This window comes from Athene cunicularia (assembly GCF_003259725.1).
Source record: "Athene cunicularia isolate RWA chromosome 1 unlocalized genomic scaffold, athCun1 chr1_part1, whole genome shotgun sequence".
NCBI classification, from domain to species: Eukaryota; Metazoa; Chordata; class Aves; order Strigiformes; family Strigidae; genus Athene; species Athene cunicularia.
In genome coordinates this window covers 84,626,495-84,642,440 of record NW_020799091.1, presented here as the reverse complement: position 1 = coordinate 84,642,440, position 15,946 = coordinate 84,626,495, and the positions used below count along the sequence as shown (strand labels likewise).

Genomic DNA, 15,946 nt, shown 5'->3' with positions numbered 1-15,946 from the left:
CGGCTCTCCCCCATCTCTGCCAAAAGAGAGAACGAGCCAATTCATACATAATATTGGAGTCCTCTGTCATTTAGCAGCTTTTGCACAGCATCCAACTGTACAAGGGCATGTCCCTGGGGCCAAACAACCTTTGGCTGTACTTTTGTCTTGATGGCATAAGATCAGCATGATCTATCCTTGTACAAGAGAGCAAAACACACACATGCTAAAATCAGCAACCGTGTTTTGACCAAAAAGAAAACAGTAAAGGGGAAGAAGTCTTAGCGTGTGGAAAAAAGTGGTAACAACATAAATGTGAGTGCATCCTCTTTTACTCTTTACCGTGACCCTTCTCAAACGCTAAAAAGCCAAGATACTTTACCGGTTGCTTTTTAGCATTATTGTTTTTACACTGTTCTATTTGTAGATGAGGTTAGCCTGCTAAGGAGACTGTTGTTTGAGGAATGTTAGAGGAACAGTGGTGTAAAAACACCCTCAGTCCTGGGCTAATGGATGACTCACAAAAGTAACAGAACTATGGGAGCAAAAAACCCAAGTGATTTTAGGTTCCCGGTGGGTAAGCTAAGGTGACACAGGTGTACAGAACTTGCTACATACGTTGGGTGACAAGTCTCTGAGCTAAGAATGTTCTGTGCTCCGAGTTTGATTTTTGTCCTGGAAAGCTACAGGGTTAGCTACTATGTATAAACTCATAGCCATCAATTTTAAATAAACTGCCATGAAAAAAATCATAACTGCTAAGGAGGGTGAAGTGGTGATTTTAATTAGTAATCCTTCAGGACTTCCCCTGTGTTTGTATTTTCCTGCGGAGTGAAAGGCATGAGGGGAGCAGTTTTATTTGCACACAAGTTCTCCCCTCTTCTGTAGATGAAAAACTGCTCTGCCTGCAGGAAGGCTGAGGAGAACTGTGGGAACTACCTGGCTCACCTGCCAGCCCTGGAGGGATGCTCCCAGAACATCGGAGAGCTCAAAACCATTCCTCCCAACTGGAAAACAGGGACTCTTTCTGCCCACATCTGCAGAAACTCAACGCTGGGGTCCCTAGGCAGAAGGTCCAGTAACATTTTCCATACTTGATTCTTGACTTAATTATCTGCACCAACTTGCTTCACCTTTCTCCTCTAACTGTGTTTGTGACCCCTCTCTGGCAGACTTGTCCGGCTTTGCCTGGCACACCTCCCTGGCTTGTGGGTCCTGCTGAGGTCTTCCAAACATTTTTCTCTCATTTCAGTAATTTTCTTGAGGACTTCTACACCTCATTGCCCCTGCTTTCAAGATTTCTCATTTATGGATTCCTCAAAATCTTTATCATGTATGGTTACTGCTAAAAGCTTTTAGCACCGGTTTTGAGACAGTGTTTCCTTACAACCTGGTCAATTAAGAAATGGAGAACAGTGTTCTCACTGGTTTTAAAATTTATTTTAGATGTCAAGGTGTTGAGCCAGGTTAATTTTTAGCGGTGACAACAGTGCTGGCCTCATGTGACCCAGTACAGGGAGCCTTGGCTCTGCACTGGCATGTCTGGAGGACTTCTGATACCCCTGGAGCCGTTATTCCTAAACACGTGGTGCGTGGGGCTGTGGTGCATCACCCAGTGCTGACATGGGTTCATACAGGTTCTCTTCCCCATGCTGGCGAAGCAGCAGCCTCTCCTCCCTTACGGGAGAGGCTGCAGGTCAGGCGGTGTCCCTAAAAGCCTGGCAACAACTGCTTCTCTTTTGGCACCCTGCAGCCAAAACCATCTGAAAGGGTGTTACCACATGCCTTGCATAAAAGGGACGTACTTGAAGGATATAAGTGTTTATTTATGAAGAGATTGGCATTGCATTTGTTTTTCTAATGCTCAATTTCCTGCTCATGTGAAGTAGGTACAGGGGATAGCTGTCCTGACTGGCAGGCTGTGGTGGTACCCTTGGGCAGGTGAGCTCCTTGGACCTGACCTTCCCTCCGTGCTGAGTGTGGGGACTATGGCAATGACAAACAAGAGAAAAAAGAATCATCAGAACAAGAGAGAGCAAAAGTGTGCACTGTGATCAGCCAGGACACAGTGAAAGCATGCAGAGGAACTATGGCAGAATTTTTAATGTGTGCTCCCTGTTACTGCCTTTCTACCCCCACTAGTAAGGACTGGTTTCCTACCTCTCCTTTCTCCCCTTTCCTATTCCCAGCTCAGCAGTACATTTGGAGGCGGGCCACATTCCTCCCCACATTAAAGCTTAAGGGATATTTTTGTGGGTGACTTACAGCTATGTAAGAGGAAAACTTTTTCTTTGGGTTGCAAAAGGCTGGAGATGGGCAGGCAATGACACAGCCCTGATTTCACTCAAGGTGCTACATAGCCCCATAAATCTTGTTATAATGACTTTTTCCTAATGTACCCTTGTAGTTGCAAAGGGTCTTTATGTTACTTGTTTTGTGTTAGGGAATAGCAGAGACTGAGTGCTACTTTGTGTGCAGAGGAGAAACCTTGCCTACTAATAAATCTAGGAGAGTTTTTTCCCCTCCTTAGGAGGTATTTATTGTTTTTCAATGGCATGTTCATAACAAATGTGAGAATTAGACTGGATCATTAGATTGAAAGGCAACACTCAAACACATATTTCATAATGAGTTTTCTTTTGATTGCTTTAGGTAATGTATTCTTTAAACATTTTGACATTCAAACATTTTGGCTTCTGGAAAAGGGAATTTATGTGAGATTTTTTAAAAATTCATAGAGAATAGTAGCAAGGCATACAGAACAGCTGCTTGCTTCTCCTGGGATGGAGATTTAGCCATTGATTTATTCATCTGATCTATTTAATTTGTCCTAAAAAAAAAAAAAAAAAAAGAATACAAGCAAAATTGTGCTTATAACAAAGAAGCAGCTATCTGGGCCTCTCCAAGCATGCCTGTGCAATTACAGTGCCCTAATTCTCTTTATAGATTAACAATCCTGAGCCATCGATTATCTTAATGAAAAGTAGGCACCCTGAAGTAATATATCATATGTCAATCCCAGTCCAGTGGTGGTTTTGGGTTAATAAATGTTATTAAATGCTTTTCTGAAAAATGTGCCAGATGTTTTTCCTGGTGCATGCCTGAAGGTTACAGTTGTGTCTCGTAACCTTTTAGCAGCCACAGCAGAGGTGAGGATTTCCTCCTGAGCACCGAGTTACCTGGGCATTATTTACGTTCAGATGAGTCAGTGAAATGAGGGGTTGTCGCAGGGCAGGAAAGGACAGATAAAAGTGAGTGTCGCGGAGCCTCTGACTAAAAAGAAACTGGCAGGTGTCGGATGCCCAACCGGTATTTTTAGGGCTAACTTGCAGGAAGCTGGTATTGCAGGCAGTGCTGGTGCGAGCTCATGGCGTCAGGGTGTGCCGAGGCCACTTGCAAGGTGATGGCCCAAGGAAGGTGATCCTGAGACCCCACATGCTGCATGTCAGGGCAACATGGGTGGCCCAGGGGCTTGCTGCAGGGCCCCCTGCCCTTTTTCCAAAGTGAAAGGCAAGAAAAAATGCCTAAATGGCACTCTGGCCACCCCCTGCCCTCCAGGAAAAGAGGGCTTGCTGTAAGCAAACAGGATTGCACTGGAGACAGGCCTCTGCCATTAGTCAGCCCTGCCACAGGGCTCAGCGGGATGTGGGCTTTCCTCCTGTGCCAAAAAACCCTGTAACACCTTTAGAGAGGCAGCTGGCAGCTACTGGCTGGGGCTGGAGCCCTCCGGGGCTGCTCGTCTTTGCTGCAGGGACCAACTCCTCACCTGCTGGGATGCAGCTGGGGACATGCCAGGGCTGCTGGGTGGAGTGTGTCTTTCTCAGCTGAGCAAAGGGCACAAAAAACATGGCACTTGGTTGCAATGGACAGCAATTCCCAGGGCTATAGTATGCACTTGTTATTGGTGGTTGTAAAAGTATCTTATTTAATGCTCTAATAGTGCAGTTGCTTGTCCAAAGAGTAAAACAGAGTAAGTTACTTTATATATAAATGCAGTGTTTAGTGTCTTTAACACACTTTTCTGTGGTCTTCGATGGAATGGAATGGAATGGAATAGAATGGAATAGCATAGCATAGCTCAGCTCAGCAGGAAGGGACCTACAATGATCATCTAGTTCAACTGCCTGACCACTTCAGGACTGTCTAAAAGTTAAAACATTTTTAGGGGCCTTGTCTTGCCTCTTAAACGCTGACAGGCATGGGTCATTGACCACCTCTCTAGGAAGGCTCTCAGTGAAGAAATGCTTCCTAATGTCCATTCTGAACCTACCCTGGCTGATACAGCTTTGAACTGTTCCCATGTTCCTGGATCCCAGGGAGAGGAGCTCAGCACCTCCCTCTCCACTTCCCCTCCTCAGGAAGCTGTAGAGAGCAGTGAGGTCACCCCTCAGATTCCTTTTCTCCAAAGCAGACAAACCCAAAGTCCCTGGCCACTCCGCACAGGACATGCCTTCCAGTCCTTTCACCACCTCTGTTGCCCTCCTCTGGACACATTCAAGGACCTTCACATCCTTCTTAAATGGTGGGGCCCAGAGCCGGACACAGTCCTCAAGGTGAGGCCACACCAACCCTGAATACAGCGGGACAATCACCTCCTTTGTCCGGCTGGTTATGCTGCGTCTGATGGGCCCCGGGTGCAGTTTGCCCTCGTGGCTGCCAGGGCACTGCTGACGCACACTGAGCCTGCCGGCGCCCGGCACCCACAGACCCTTCCTGCAGGGCTGCTCTCCAGCCACTCCTCTCCCCGTTTATACTTGTGCCCGGCGTTACTCCGCCTGAGGTGCGGAATCCGGCATGTGCACTTGCTAAATTTCATCACATTAGTCATTGCCCAATGCTCCAACCTATACAGATCCCTCTGCAAGGCCTCTTGTCCCTTCAGTGAGTTAACAGCACCTCCCAGTTTGGTATCATCAGCAGACTTGCTAATGGTGTATTCAACTCCTGAATCCAGATCATTGATAGAAATATTGAACAGAACTGGCCCTAGAATTGAGTCCTGAGGAACACTATTAGTGGCTGGTTGACAGCCAGATGTAGGCCTATTCACTACAATTGTTTGAGCACTGCTGTTCAGCCAGTTCTTCATTCAGCACACTATAAACCTGCTCATCCCACAGCTGAGCATGGGCATTAGTTCACTGTTACTTCTTTAATGGAAAGAACACAAAACCCACATCATGACCTGGTGCAACTTACACACTATCTATTCATGTTATCACTCAGACACTGGGAAAGAAGTAAAATTCCACTATATTTCTGTGGGAAAAGTCTTTTAACTATAGCTTTAACAGAGCGAAAGAAGAGGAATTCACATACATATACACATTATACAAGAAGTCAAACACAACTACGAGGCTATGATTTAATAAACTACACCGAAGAAAAGGAGATTTAGTTAATGGCAACAGCTCTGTCGGATGTCCATAGCAGTCATTGCCAGGTGTTTCAGTGAGGGCTGATTCAAGGGGAGCCCAGAACATCCCCCTGGCTGTACTCACTCGGCCCTGGGGACGCCCCGGTGCTGTCCCCAATCATGGGTGTGCAGGCCCTGACTGCTGGCAGCTGCCTGGCCAAGGCAGCAGCCGAGTTTGCAGGGTTTTAGTTAAAAAAGGGTCTCTGGAAAAAATCTTTATGTTTCATGCCAGCTGTGTTGCAGAAAGCTGTTTTGGGGAATGCCTGTTGTTTGACTGTAGGGTGCTGTATTTTTTTGCTTGTAAAACTTGATGTAAGTTTTATGCAGTGTGCCAGAAAGCAGCCTGTGAGACAGGTACCCGAGTGTGTGCCCATGGCCCCATAACACACCCTTTGTGTATCACGTTCAAGTCTGAAAGTCTCTTCGGATGAGACACTTCCTTGTCTGAAGGAGAAGTGTGAGCTTCCTCTCTCTCCCTGGGATGTAAGATGGCTGCCGAGGGAGCCTGGCAGTGAAGTGGACGCACTGCCGGCCCTCCCCTGCCCTTGGCGTGCCCAGGCCTCCCCGTTGGCCAGTCGGGTGCCATCCTGAGGAAGGATGAACCCACACCTGCTCCCCACTTCTCCCCATGTTTACCTCAGTGGGTTTCTCCTCCACTGTGCTCCCACCACAGACCACGGTGAGGCCATGGCCGTGATTCTGGCTTTCATGTCCCAGCAGGCACCAGAGCTCATCTGCCACAGCTCAGCCCCGCTGCAGAGAAGTTGTCTCAAACGAAACCAGGCTCTTCCCAAATACTGTTTGCTGTGTCATGAGATTGCTGGGGCTCAGCCTCACTGGAAAGAGATGTTTTGGCTTTGACTGGCAGCAGCATGAGTCCCCGTGGTGTGTCAGCAGGTGCTGAGCTTGCAGAAGATGTTCCCCACGCTGCAGCTGGGCAGGTTTTGCTGTCTGCAGTAGCACCAGAGATGATGCTATGAGACTTTGACACTTGCAGATGTCTGTGATCATTTCCCAGCCAGTTGTCCCATGGAGTACTTGGTGGGACCTCCAGCGCAGGGCAAGTCCTTGTGCACCAAAGGGGTTGAGGGCTTTCAGCTGCTCATGGCCACCTCCATACCACTTCATCCTGTGCCAGCACCCGCAGAACCTCCCCTGAAACACATACTGCAGTGCCTGTGATGGGTTTAGGGAGGGGGTACGGGTGCCGTTTGGAGCTTTATAAAGTAAGACCACCATGGCCGAACTTAGAAAAGGTCATGAAACAGAAGGACCAGCTGCAAGCTCCATTGTCCCCATAATGCTGGGTCTATGGAGCACGCACAGCAGCCCAGCCAGCTGAGGGGCTGGGGCTGGACCCCAGCAAGCAGCGAGGGCTGGCCCCACACAGCCCATGGCATACTTGTGTTTCTCACCCTTTTGTTGCAAGCTGCATGTGGCTTTAGGAGGATTTAGATTTGATCTACATTCTTTACTCCTGCAACAGGAGCACCTTATGCTTTATATTTTAAGTGAAAGGTCCATCAATTCTCGGATTCCAAAGGCTCAACAGCTTCTCTCAGAAAGAATGGGAAGTAATGTCACATCCTCCTCTACACCTCATGAACCTTTTTGGCTTTTAGACCTGTGTTAAGAGGAACTTTGGCTCTTACAGTCCTATGCTTATTCCAGAAAATACCCTAGCGGAGAAACCAGACGTAAACGTGTATAAGGGAAGCCCCAGCTGCCTGAACTGTGCTGGAGAGGCACATGGTCTACGGGTGCATAGAGGCAAACCTGATCATGGCTGGGAGTGAAGCAGTGATGTGAGTACGTTGAACTGCAGGGGTGAAAAGTGGTTTGGCTTTTAACAGCAGAAAATAATAGCTTGCTGACACCAAGCCCAAATTTCTAGAAAAGGAGCCTTGGGGTTCTGATTCCCTGAAGGACTTCCGTAATCAAATTTCAGTCAAATCTTGCTGATGGCAAACTCAGCATGGAAATGCAGAATCATTTTATTACTACCCTGTGCTGAGAAGGTAATCAACTGATATCTATAAATCTTGAGTATTTGCTTATGAAAAGGTTTTGTTTTTTTCCTCTGGTATTCTTTAACCTTGTCCCCACTTCACCATAATTTGGACCAGCTGTACTTTGTAATGCGGTGGACTTTGTTTTACAGCCTTTTTTACAGTCTGCCAGCTTTCAGAGATATGTAGTTACATAAAATGGGTGTGCTTTCTTGACTGGCTAAGGAACAGCATACTGACTGCCACTATCCCTTGAATTCTGATCTAGTTTTGGTTTTGTTTAAAACTGGATTACTATAGTATAGCGCGTGTTGCTGCCTCTATCTGCCAGTTCTGCCTGTTGCTCTTCAGCAACAAGTAATTCCTGCTTCTGCACCACTAAATCCAGTGCTTGCTAATCCACTGAGTTATGGCTAATGAGATTGATAGGAGGTAAAAATAATCCAGAAATTATTAATATATCCCAGAAATTTACCACTGAGGCTTGTGATTTCATGAAATAAGAGTCTTCTAGTTTCTTCTGATTACATTTACGTGTAAAGATTGAAGCCTAACCCATTTCCCTCGATGCCATTGCCTCTGTGGGGTGCATGGCTTCCTGTGGCAGGCTACATAGTCAGCCCCTGTACCTGACTTCACTGCTGCAGACCTCTCCTCCTGCCTCTTTTTTTCTTTACATTTTCTATCCCAATGGCAAACCTACAGCTCTGTGTGGAGGTTATTACCTCTAGGAGTGGTGAACGCAGATTTTGATCCTTCTCTCCACATTAATCCTGAAAAAATTTTTTTAAAAAGAGACCCATGTGACTGTAACTGTAGCTAAATCATATTCAGGCTGTGTGGTGGGAACTGTTCTTATATATCTGTGTTAGCCCATGGTAGGAAGTTGGCTGGAGAAAAAAACAAAATTATATAATTTGAATGGATTGCAGAAGGCACCAGACAATAGACCAAAACTAAGAGTTCTTTTGTTTCCTCTTTTACAATCTATACAATGGTGTTTCTATGTCAGTGACTTAAATGGGTCAAATGTGAAAGTTCAGGGAGACTGTAAAGAACCCAGATTGGAGTTTGCACATCAGGAGAGCAATTAGAGGAAGACTGTTCGAAAGTACCTTTGCAGTCTTATCTGGGAGCCTAATTATAGTAACCAGCTTTGAAAAATCTCACCCTGCACTTTTACCAGTGTGTTTTGAAAATGCCACTGCAATATCCATGTTATTTGGAAACACGATGGGCTGTTATGTGGAAAGCTACTCTCTCATGCTTTTTACCCAGGAGAAGGAAGGTTTCTACAAGGAATTTCAGGGGTTCATGTCCCTTCCCTGCATGGTGGGCTCCTGGGCAGTGATTTGGAAGACCTGAAGCCGCCTCATCATGCTGTACTGCAAACTTTCAGGAGATGATGGCCAGATGTTTCGGCTTCCCAAAGCACCACCCTTTTAACCTGTTTTGGTGAAGAAGGGGAACAGAGCTCAAGAAAATGGAGATGCCTTTTCCCTTTGAGCAAATGTGACCAGCTCACACCTGCTGTGCGAATAATAGAAATACACAAAGGTCCAAGTGCAAATAAACTATTTAATTTAGAGGAGTTTTTGCAACCCATGTTTGTTTTTCATTCTCATGAGCTAATTATCCCCTGGGGATTTTAATCTCTTGCTTTGACATCCAGTAAATCTGTGAAATGAAACTGAAACTGGTTTGAAGGTGGAATTCCCCCTTGCCCTCCATTTTTGGTAGAGGTGTATCTGTACTTTATTTTGTTATCAACCACGGTGAGCATTTCTGATTGCAGAAAAAGTCAGAGCGAAGTAGGGTGAGGCCTGGGGGACAGAAGTGCCCCTGGCAGTGCTGCACTGGTGTCGGGCTGTGCGCCTGCCCCAGAGCCCACATCCACCATCTTCAGCCTTACATCTTCTCCTCCATGAGTTCCCTACAGGGACTAGTGTGACCCCTGATGGACTCTAAAGACCTCCATCAAGGTTGCAGTTAACAAACCTGCTTGAAAGAAAAAAGTTAGCCAGGTTGTGGGGGGAGAAAGAAGAGTCCTGGAAGGGAATCGTGCCTGGATGGTGACGTTACAGCCTGTTTTGAGTTTGCAGTGAGATTAAACATTAGTGGCAGGCAAGCTAGTCATGTGCTGTTTTGTTTCAGATAGCAGCTAATGCCTTTATTTAAATTGCAGCCACTTCTCTGAAACCTGAGTTAAAAAAAAAAAAAAAAGCGCATTTAAGCAATCCTGTCCAGGCAAGCAAAACAACTGGGCAAAACTGAGTGTGTTACGTGAGCTGAATTATTTAAACCAAAGCAAACAGCTGCACACTGCAGGTTTCATCGGTGCTGCCATCGGTCAGCGTGCGTGTGCGTGCATGTGTGTGTGTGTGTGTGCATTCCGCTCAGTTTTTGCTCCCACAAGGCATGTGGAAGGAGAGCCCAGGGAAACCAACACTGTGAGGAGGAAACTTGTGCAAACTGAAGAAAATAAACTTTCTGGTTAAGTCAAAGAAAGGGAGGCATGAAGCACATCTCTGGGATAGCCTCCAGCCTGCGGTAACACTGTGCAGTGGTGAATTACACAATGGTTTTCTGAGTCTCTGCTCCATACGTAGCTGGTGTTTTCCCCGAAGCTGCGTCAGTGAGACCTCAGCATTCAGCTGGCCGGGCTCCAGGATGGCAAGCCTCCCAAGACAAAATGCCATGTGCAGGAACACGTTAAAGCACCTATATGCTCTTTGGGGGAAAAATTTTCATCGGCTTTTCGAAATGAGAGCAAAGGCTCTTTAATCGAGTTGAGAGCAAAGGCTCTTTAAAAGAAAAGGGGAGGGGGAAGGGTTGTTTTTCTCGCATATATTATGTTTTAATTCAAATTATGTAGACAAAAAAGCCTCCTTCCATGCCGTCGCTATGGCTACAGCTCTGATCATTGTGCAGGAGCCTGCAAGCAGGAAAACACCAAGCAGAAAGGGGGCAGTGAGCCCAGGGCTCCTTCTTGCAGCCAGGTATGGCCCTCCACTGCATCCTCCAGCTGCAAGTATGTCCAAGGCCACCTTTCCCTCCCCATCCGATGGGAATGTGGAAACACTGCAGTTCCAAAATCTGCTGACTGGTTTGGCTTGAGGAGAACTTCCCAGGTCATGAGCCTGAGAGCAAAATCTAGGAGGATCTTTGCACCTCACCTCCCCAGAGATGTTATCAGCATTGTTGTAACACCCACTCTGTAACTCTTCCCCAGAGGCAGGGACTCTGCAGCAAGGAAATAGGGCAATGCAGAAGTCTGACATACCTGCAGGCCCCACACAAATCCTGTGCCTGTGCTGTGATGGATTCTGCTGGTGTGATACCAGTGATCAGCTCAAAGCCTACTGGTACTGCTTAGCCCTGATTATATGGTCACACTGCATGTTGGTGGTGTGATCATGATCCTGGAAATGAAGAAAGTCAAGTCAGGTGAGGATCTCCTGTGTCTAAACCCACAGAAAATTCTCAGCTGCATGTCTTGTTTGTAGTTACAGAGTTACTTTGGTCCCCTTGTAGCTTGAGACCGTTATTGAGGGAATTTAAAATTGGTCCTTCCTTGAGCCATGGCATTACCACATCACTCTGCTGGACACTGTACAGTAACTGTGAGAATATTTCTGCTGGTTTTAAAAAATCCTACCTCTTAGTAGGATTTCAGTGAAAGTCACATTTGAAAGGTTAGTCCTTTTCTTTACTTTTAAGTGTGAATGTTTAAAATTATCACAGTTGGTTAGAAAAGGTCTTCTCATTTAGCACTGCCTCACTTGTTTTCTGTGACTTCATGAGAATCTATTTCAGCAGAACTCATTTAGAAAATGCAACGGTAAACTGCTTTGGCAGAAGAATACGAACAAGATACGATAAACACTTTTAAATTGATTGAAAATTTGACCAAACTGCTTACTTTCCTAATTATAATGCCTAATTAGTTAAGCTTGTTCTATTCAGTCACGCAGCTTTGATAGCCTTATTGTGCTCCAGAAGTCTGGGGCCTGAGATTTAAGCAGGTCTGTCCTAGATATCTAATGAACTGTTAATTTGAAAATAAAAACATTCTTAAACTGCTCTGCTAGTAATCACCTTCTGGACTGATATATAGAGCCAAAAGGACCAACTTAAAATAACTTCAAACCACTAGGCCTGAGATGCACAAGTAGGTTGCTGCAGCTCACAGTTAACCAGCGAAGTTACTAGAGCTTCACCAGGGAAAAGGTGCAATACTCTGATGCTCAGCAAGAGGTGCTGGAGACCACCTCAACCTTCCCATACCACCTCCAGCTCGTTAATAGGCCGGTTCATTGGCCAGGTTTACTTACTCTCACCTCCTTTGGCCTGCTGATTTGCGGAAGAGTACGGGCTCAGCAAGAGCAAGTAGGGCAGTTGGTAGCCTAGCAGTTAACATGCTGTCAAGTGAGAAACCAGATTTCTGTTCCTCTTGGGTGGGAGAGGGATTTGAGCCTCAGGCTCCTGCTCGTGATATGAATGCTGTCACAGCAGCTGAGGTGCTGTGCAGACACAGGGAGTGTCTGCAGATGTTTGTTTCTTATGCAGAACCTGATCTGCTAAATCAGGGTAATTTATGTGACAGATTCTGGGCTCAATCCAGCCTGTGTTGTCCAAACAACCACTTGGACATATGCTACCTCCTGTTCTCTTCCAAGAGCTCCTGTATTTCTCCATATTGGCCTTCTCATTCCTGAGGCAACAGCTGACAGCCGTATCTCACACCTGGGCAGAGCTGGCACACTGCTGCCTATGCCTTAGTTAAAAACAAAAACAAAGCAGAAAACAAGAATAATTTCATGCTAAATGCCCTGCACAACCTGCTGCTGGCACTGGGCAGAGGAACACCTTTTTCTTAAAATGAGCTCAGCATTACCGATGATTGAAGCAGTCACTGATCACTACTCTCTAGGATGAGGAGACGTCTTCCAGATGGCACACAATTTATGCAGCAGTCAAAATTAGTTTAAAACCTTGGTTCATTTAAACCACTGCATGTTACAAAGCAGGTAAGTCTCTTCCCTTCTTTTGAAGTGAAAGCAGTGCTGGCAAAAATGTCTTTTATTGCAGGGTTACTACAGAGCAAGAGGAGAGAGGTGTAAATCTTGCACACATCCACTTTCACCGTCAATTTATGAGAAAGGCAGACACAGTATTGCAAAGTCCATAAGTCCATTTCCAAGCTGATTAAAAAGTTGATGAGTAGCACTATTTTCACTTACTGCTATACAAAGTTTTAAACACACAGGACCTGAGATACTTCACTGCTTAACACGGCACTTAATTTCAGACAGTGACCAGACGGCACTGAAACATGAAAAACTGGGCAGTACCTGAAACCGTGTACATAAACCCAATTACCAGCAGCATTCAATGTTGATGTTTTAAGACTCATGTGAGGGAGTTCTGTAATGATTTGTAAAAGTACTTTCTCCTACTCCTGACCTGTCAAACCTATTCCTGTGATTTAGGCTCTGAAGAGCCACTGGATGCACCTTCACCTTTAAGGTTACACCCTCATGACAGGAGTTCTGCAGTTCACTGGAAGTCCCAAGAAGGTAGCACCACAAGCTCCTTTTTCTGGAGCTGCTTTCTAGAGGGCCGAGATCAGCAGCCCAACTGAAGGACTCCCAGTGAACCAATGGCCACACAAACATAGCTCACTGGCACAGAGTGCTCCCTTGACAAGGTGCTCTGCAGCACACAAGAATCAGAGGTTGATCTCAAACCCCTCTAAACACTCCACTTCAGCACAAGGGCTCAGAACCTCAGCCCTGGGTTTTGCCAGCACACAAGCGGTCCTTTTATCACTCTGAGGCTGTGGTAAATCATGCTTCACACATGAAGATGTTTGGGTGTGTAATAGTGTCTTTTATTAATTTGCATCATGTTATCCAATGAAAGCTGTATCTGAGAATTAAAGTCAAAACTACTGCCATGAAGTGAAAACACTATTTATTTTTATAAAAGGCAATAATTAAAACAAACTCTACCAGTGTGTACATTGTACACATTTGAATGACACTTACAAGAATGAAGTTTCCATATACAAAGATTACAAGCCCACACTGGTAAAGGATGCACACAAGCATATACACAACTTCACAGATGCCTCAATTCCAGATCACAGTACTAATTACTCTATGACCACACCTGCATAGCATTTTCATTATTAGCATCCACACTACTTTATTCCACTACAAACTGTACACAGAAAGCAAAAAGGAGTTTATTCAGAGAGCATATATATTCGCAGAAAGAATTTATTTGCTGGAATAATCTCTCACTCTTCTGTTGCCATCTTCAAGAGATATTCTTTGTCAATTTTGAAGAGCCTCCACCCCTCCTCAGTCGACAGATCAGAGGCACCTCTTCTCTTATAGAACCTGATGGATGGTTCGTTCCACTCTGCAACGAGGAAGTGCATACTGCTGCAGCGGCACTTCACAGCAACCTGCAAAAGTGTGCAACATGACATTTCAAACAACAATCCCAGATGATAAGCCTAGTAAGAACCGGTGAAACTACTCAGCACAAACTGTGTATGACCACAAGTCATCAAGTTCATTCTGTCGGTCACTTCAGCACTTGACACTGTTTAACAGCCTCTAGACAATGTTTTAAGCTGTCTAGTATCCTTTTACCTCCTTTAACTCAGATTAGTGCTGAAGGGGAAGCTCTCATGCAGTTAACAGAAGAGCAAGAATACTGCCATGCCATGTGTCCTCAGTTCACTTTAGACATCACTCAGACATACCTGACTCAAGTTCTTCAGAATTTCTGACCCAATGCCCAGTCCTAAAAAAAACAAAACCAAAGAAACTATTTTAATTTTAAAGATGCCCTACAGGAAGTAACTCATCTAATTTTGTAATACATACCTCTATACTCAGCCATCACATAAAAATCTTCAAGATACAGCAGTTTTCCAATCCATGGATCATAAGTGAAGTAATACATGGCAAAGCCCACAATGCAGTGTTCTGAAACAAAGGGTGTAACTTGAGCTAGTCTGAATTTAAAAGGCAAAAATATTAAGTCTTACATGCATGTTTAAACGTACAGATTCTGTGACATGCAGACATTTGCTACTAGGTTAGAATTAAGAATGAGGTTTGCAAGTAAGCACACAACTGAAAATATGAGTTCTGACAAACTTGTATCAACCTGACACAACCTTGCTGTACCCTGAAATCCTCAAAAGCAATAAGTGCTGAACACAAGCCTTCTTTTCTATGAACAAATGCATACCCTATTGATGTATCAGTATTTTCATTCTGGAATACAAGTAAAAACTTTACACATCAGTTCACAATCTCAATGACTGCCCCAACTCTGCTTCCTTAGTAACCAAAACAGTCTATTGAACTCTCAAGGACACTGATCTTTCAATGTATATTCCTCAGTTAACTACACTGTGTGAGAGAGCATGCTGACAGGCCACCTTTACAGCAGCATTTCCAGCACCTCAACTTCTGCTTCCACTCAGAGCATCACGCTGTTTTCTTGACCTTCAGCACCATAAAGTCAAGGTAAGTAAAGCTGCAGTTTCAATTACAATTCTGTGGCTCAAGAGGGAAGAGAAACCAACTCTTTTTCCAACAGCAGCCCACTCAAACCTAAACCTTGAGTATTTTAATTGTATCTGCCATTAACTCTCTGCACATACTGTAAGAGAAGCGTGCAAACAGATTTCTCATCTACTGTGTCTTTGGTAAAGGTTTGGGAATAGCACTTGTCCCTGTAGACCTTACCTCATATTATGATCATCTACTTTATTGTGTAACGGATCTTTTAGTTACCTCCCCGCCCATCCATGTACACGGAAGGGCCATGTACATGGCGAAGCTAGAGACTGTAACCTGAAGATTGGGGACAAATTAAAGAAAAAAATGTGATTCAACAGGTTTACATAAAGGTAAGTCAGGGTCAAACAAGAAAAGCCATTTAATTAACTGGAGTCAAGTACATTACGTTATACCTGATCTTCCCACTCCTCCAGGATTAGCAACTACTTCAGCAGAGTATCACTGTATGTTACTGCATTTAACAGTTAACCTATTCCTCCTACCCCAGTGCACTGGTGGGACCTTACGTATAACCAAAAACATTAAGTACAAGATGCCTCTTGTGTATTTAGTGTCTAAAAGTAAGCATCAGGAAGTCTCACCTTCAGACGACCACTGTTCTTTTGGCACTTCTGCAACCAGACAGTGGTAGAAAGGGTGCTCGCCAAAACCATCCTCAAGCAGTTCTAGAAAAGGAAAACAAATCGGCACCTGAGCTACATACAGAGACCGTCAACAGGCCACCAGCCCGCCGAACCGACGTCGCTTTTATACCTTTCTCTGTTAGCACCACTTGATCCTCCATGTCCTCGTATTTCGCTAGTTCCTGGAAGAGAAGGCCGTGTAAGCGGACTCTCCCCGCAGGCCCCCGCTTCCCCATTGGCCGCTCCCTGCCCCCCCGCCGCCTTGCGCAAGAGCTTGTTTTTGTTCAGACATAAGGGCAAAGTGCCCCC

The 15,946-nt window shown here is 45.2% G+C and overlaps 1 protein-coding gene across 1 annotated transcript; it reads right to left on the bottom strand.

Annotated features, from left to right (window-relative positions):
• Positions 1–13,363: 13,363 nt before the first annotated feature.
• On the bottom strand, positions 13,364–15,878 carry SAT1 (spermidine/spermine N1-acetyltransferase 1). Its single transcript, XM_026854510.1, has 5 exons — positions 15,768–15,878; positions 15,596–15,679; positions 14,307–14,408; positions 14,183–14,223; positions 13,364–13,879 (listed from the first exon to the last, which is right to left on the bottom strand). Exons 1-5 carry the CDS (start codon positions 15,871–15,873, stop codon positions 13,709–13,711), a joined length of 504 nt encoding a protein of 167 aa, XP_026710311.1. The 5' UTR covers positions 15,874–15,878; the 3' UTR covers positions 13,364–13,708.
• Positions 15,879–15,946: the final 68 nt, after the last annotated feature.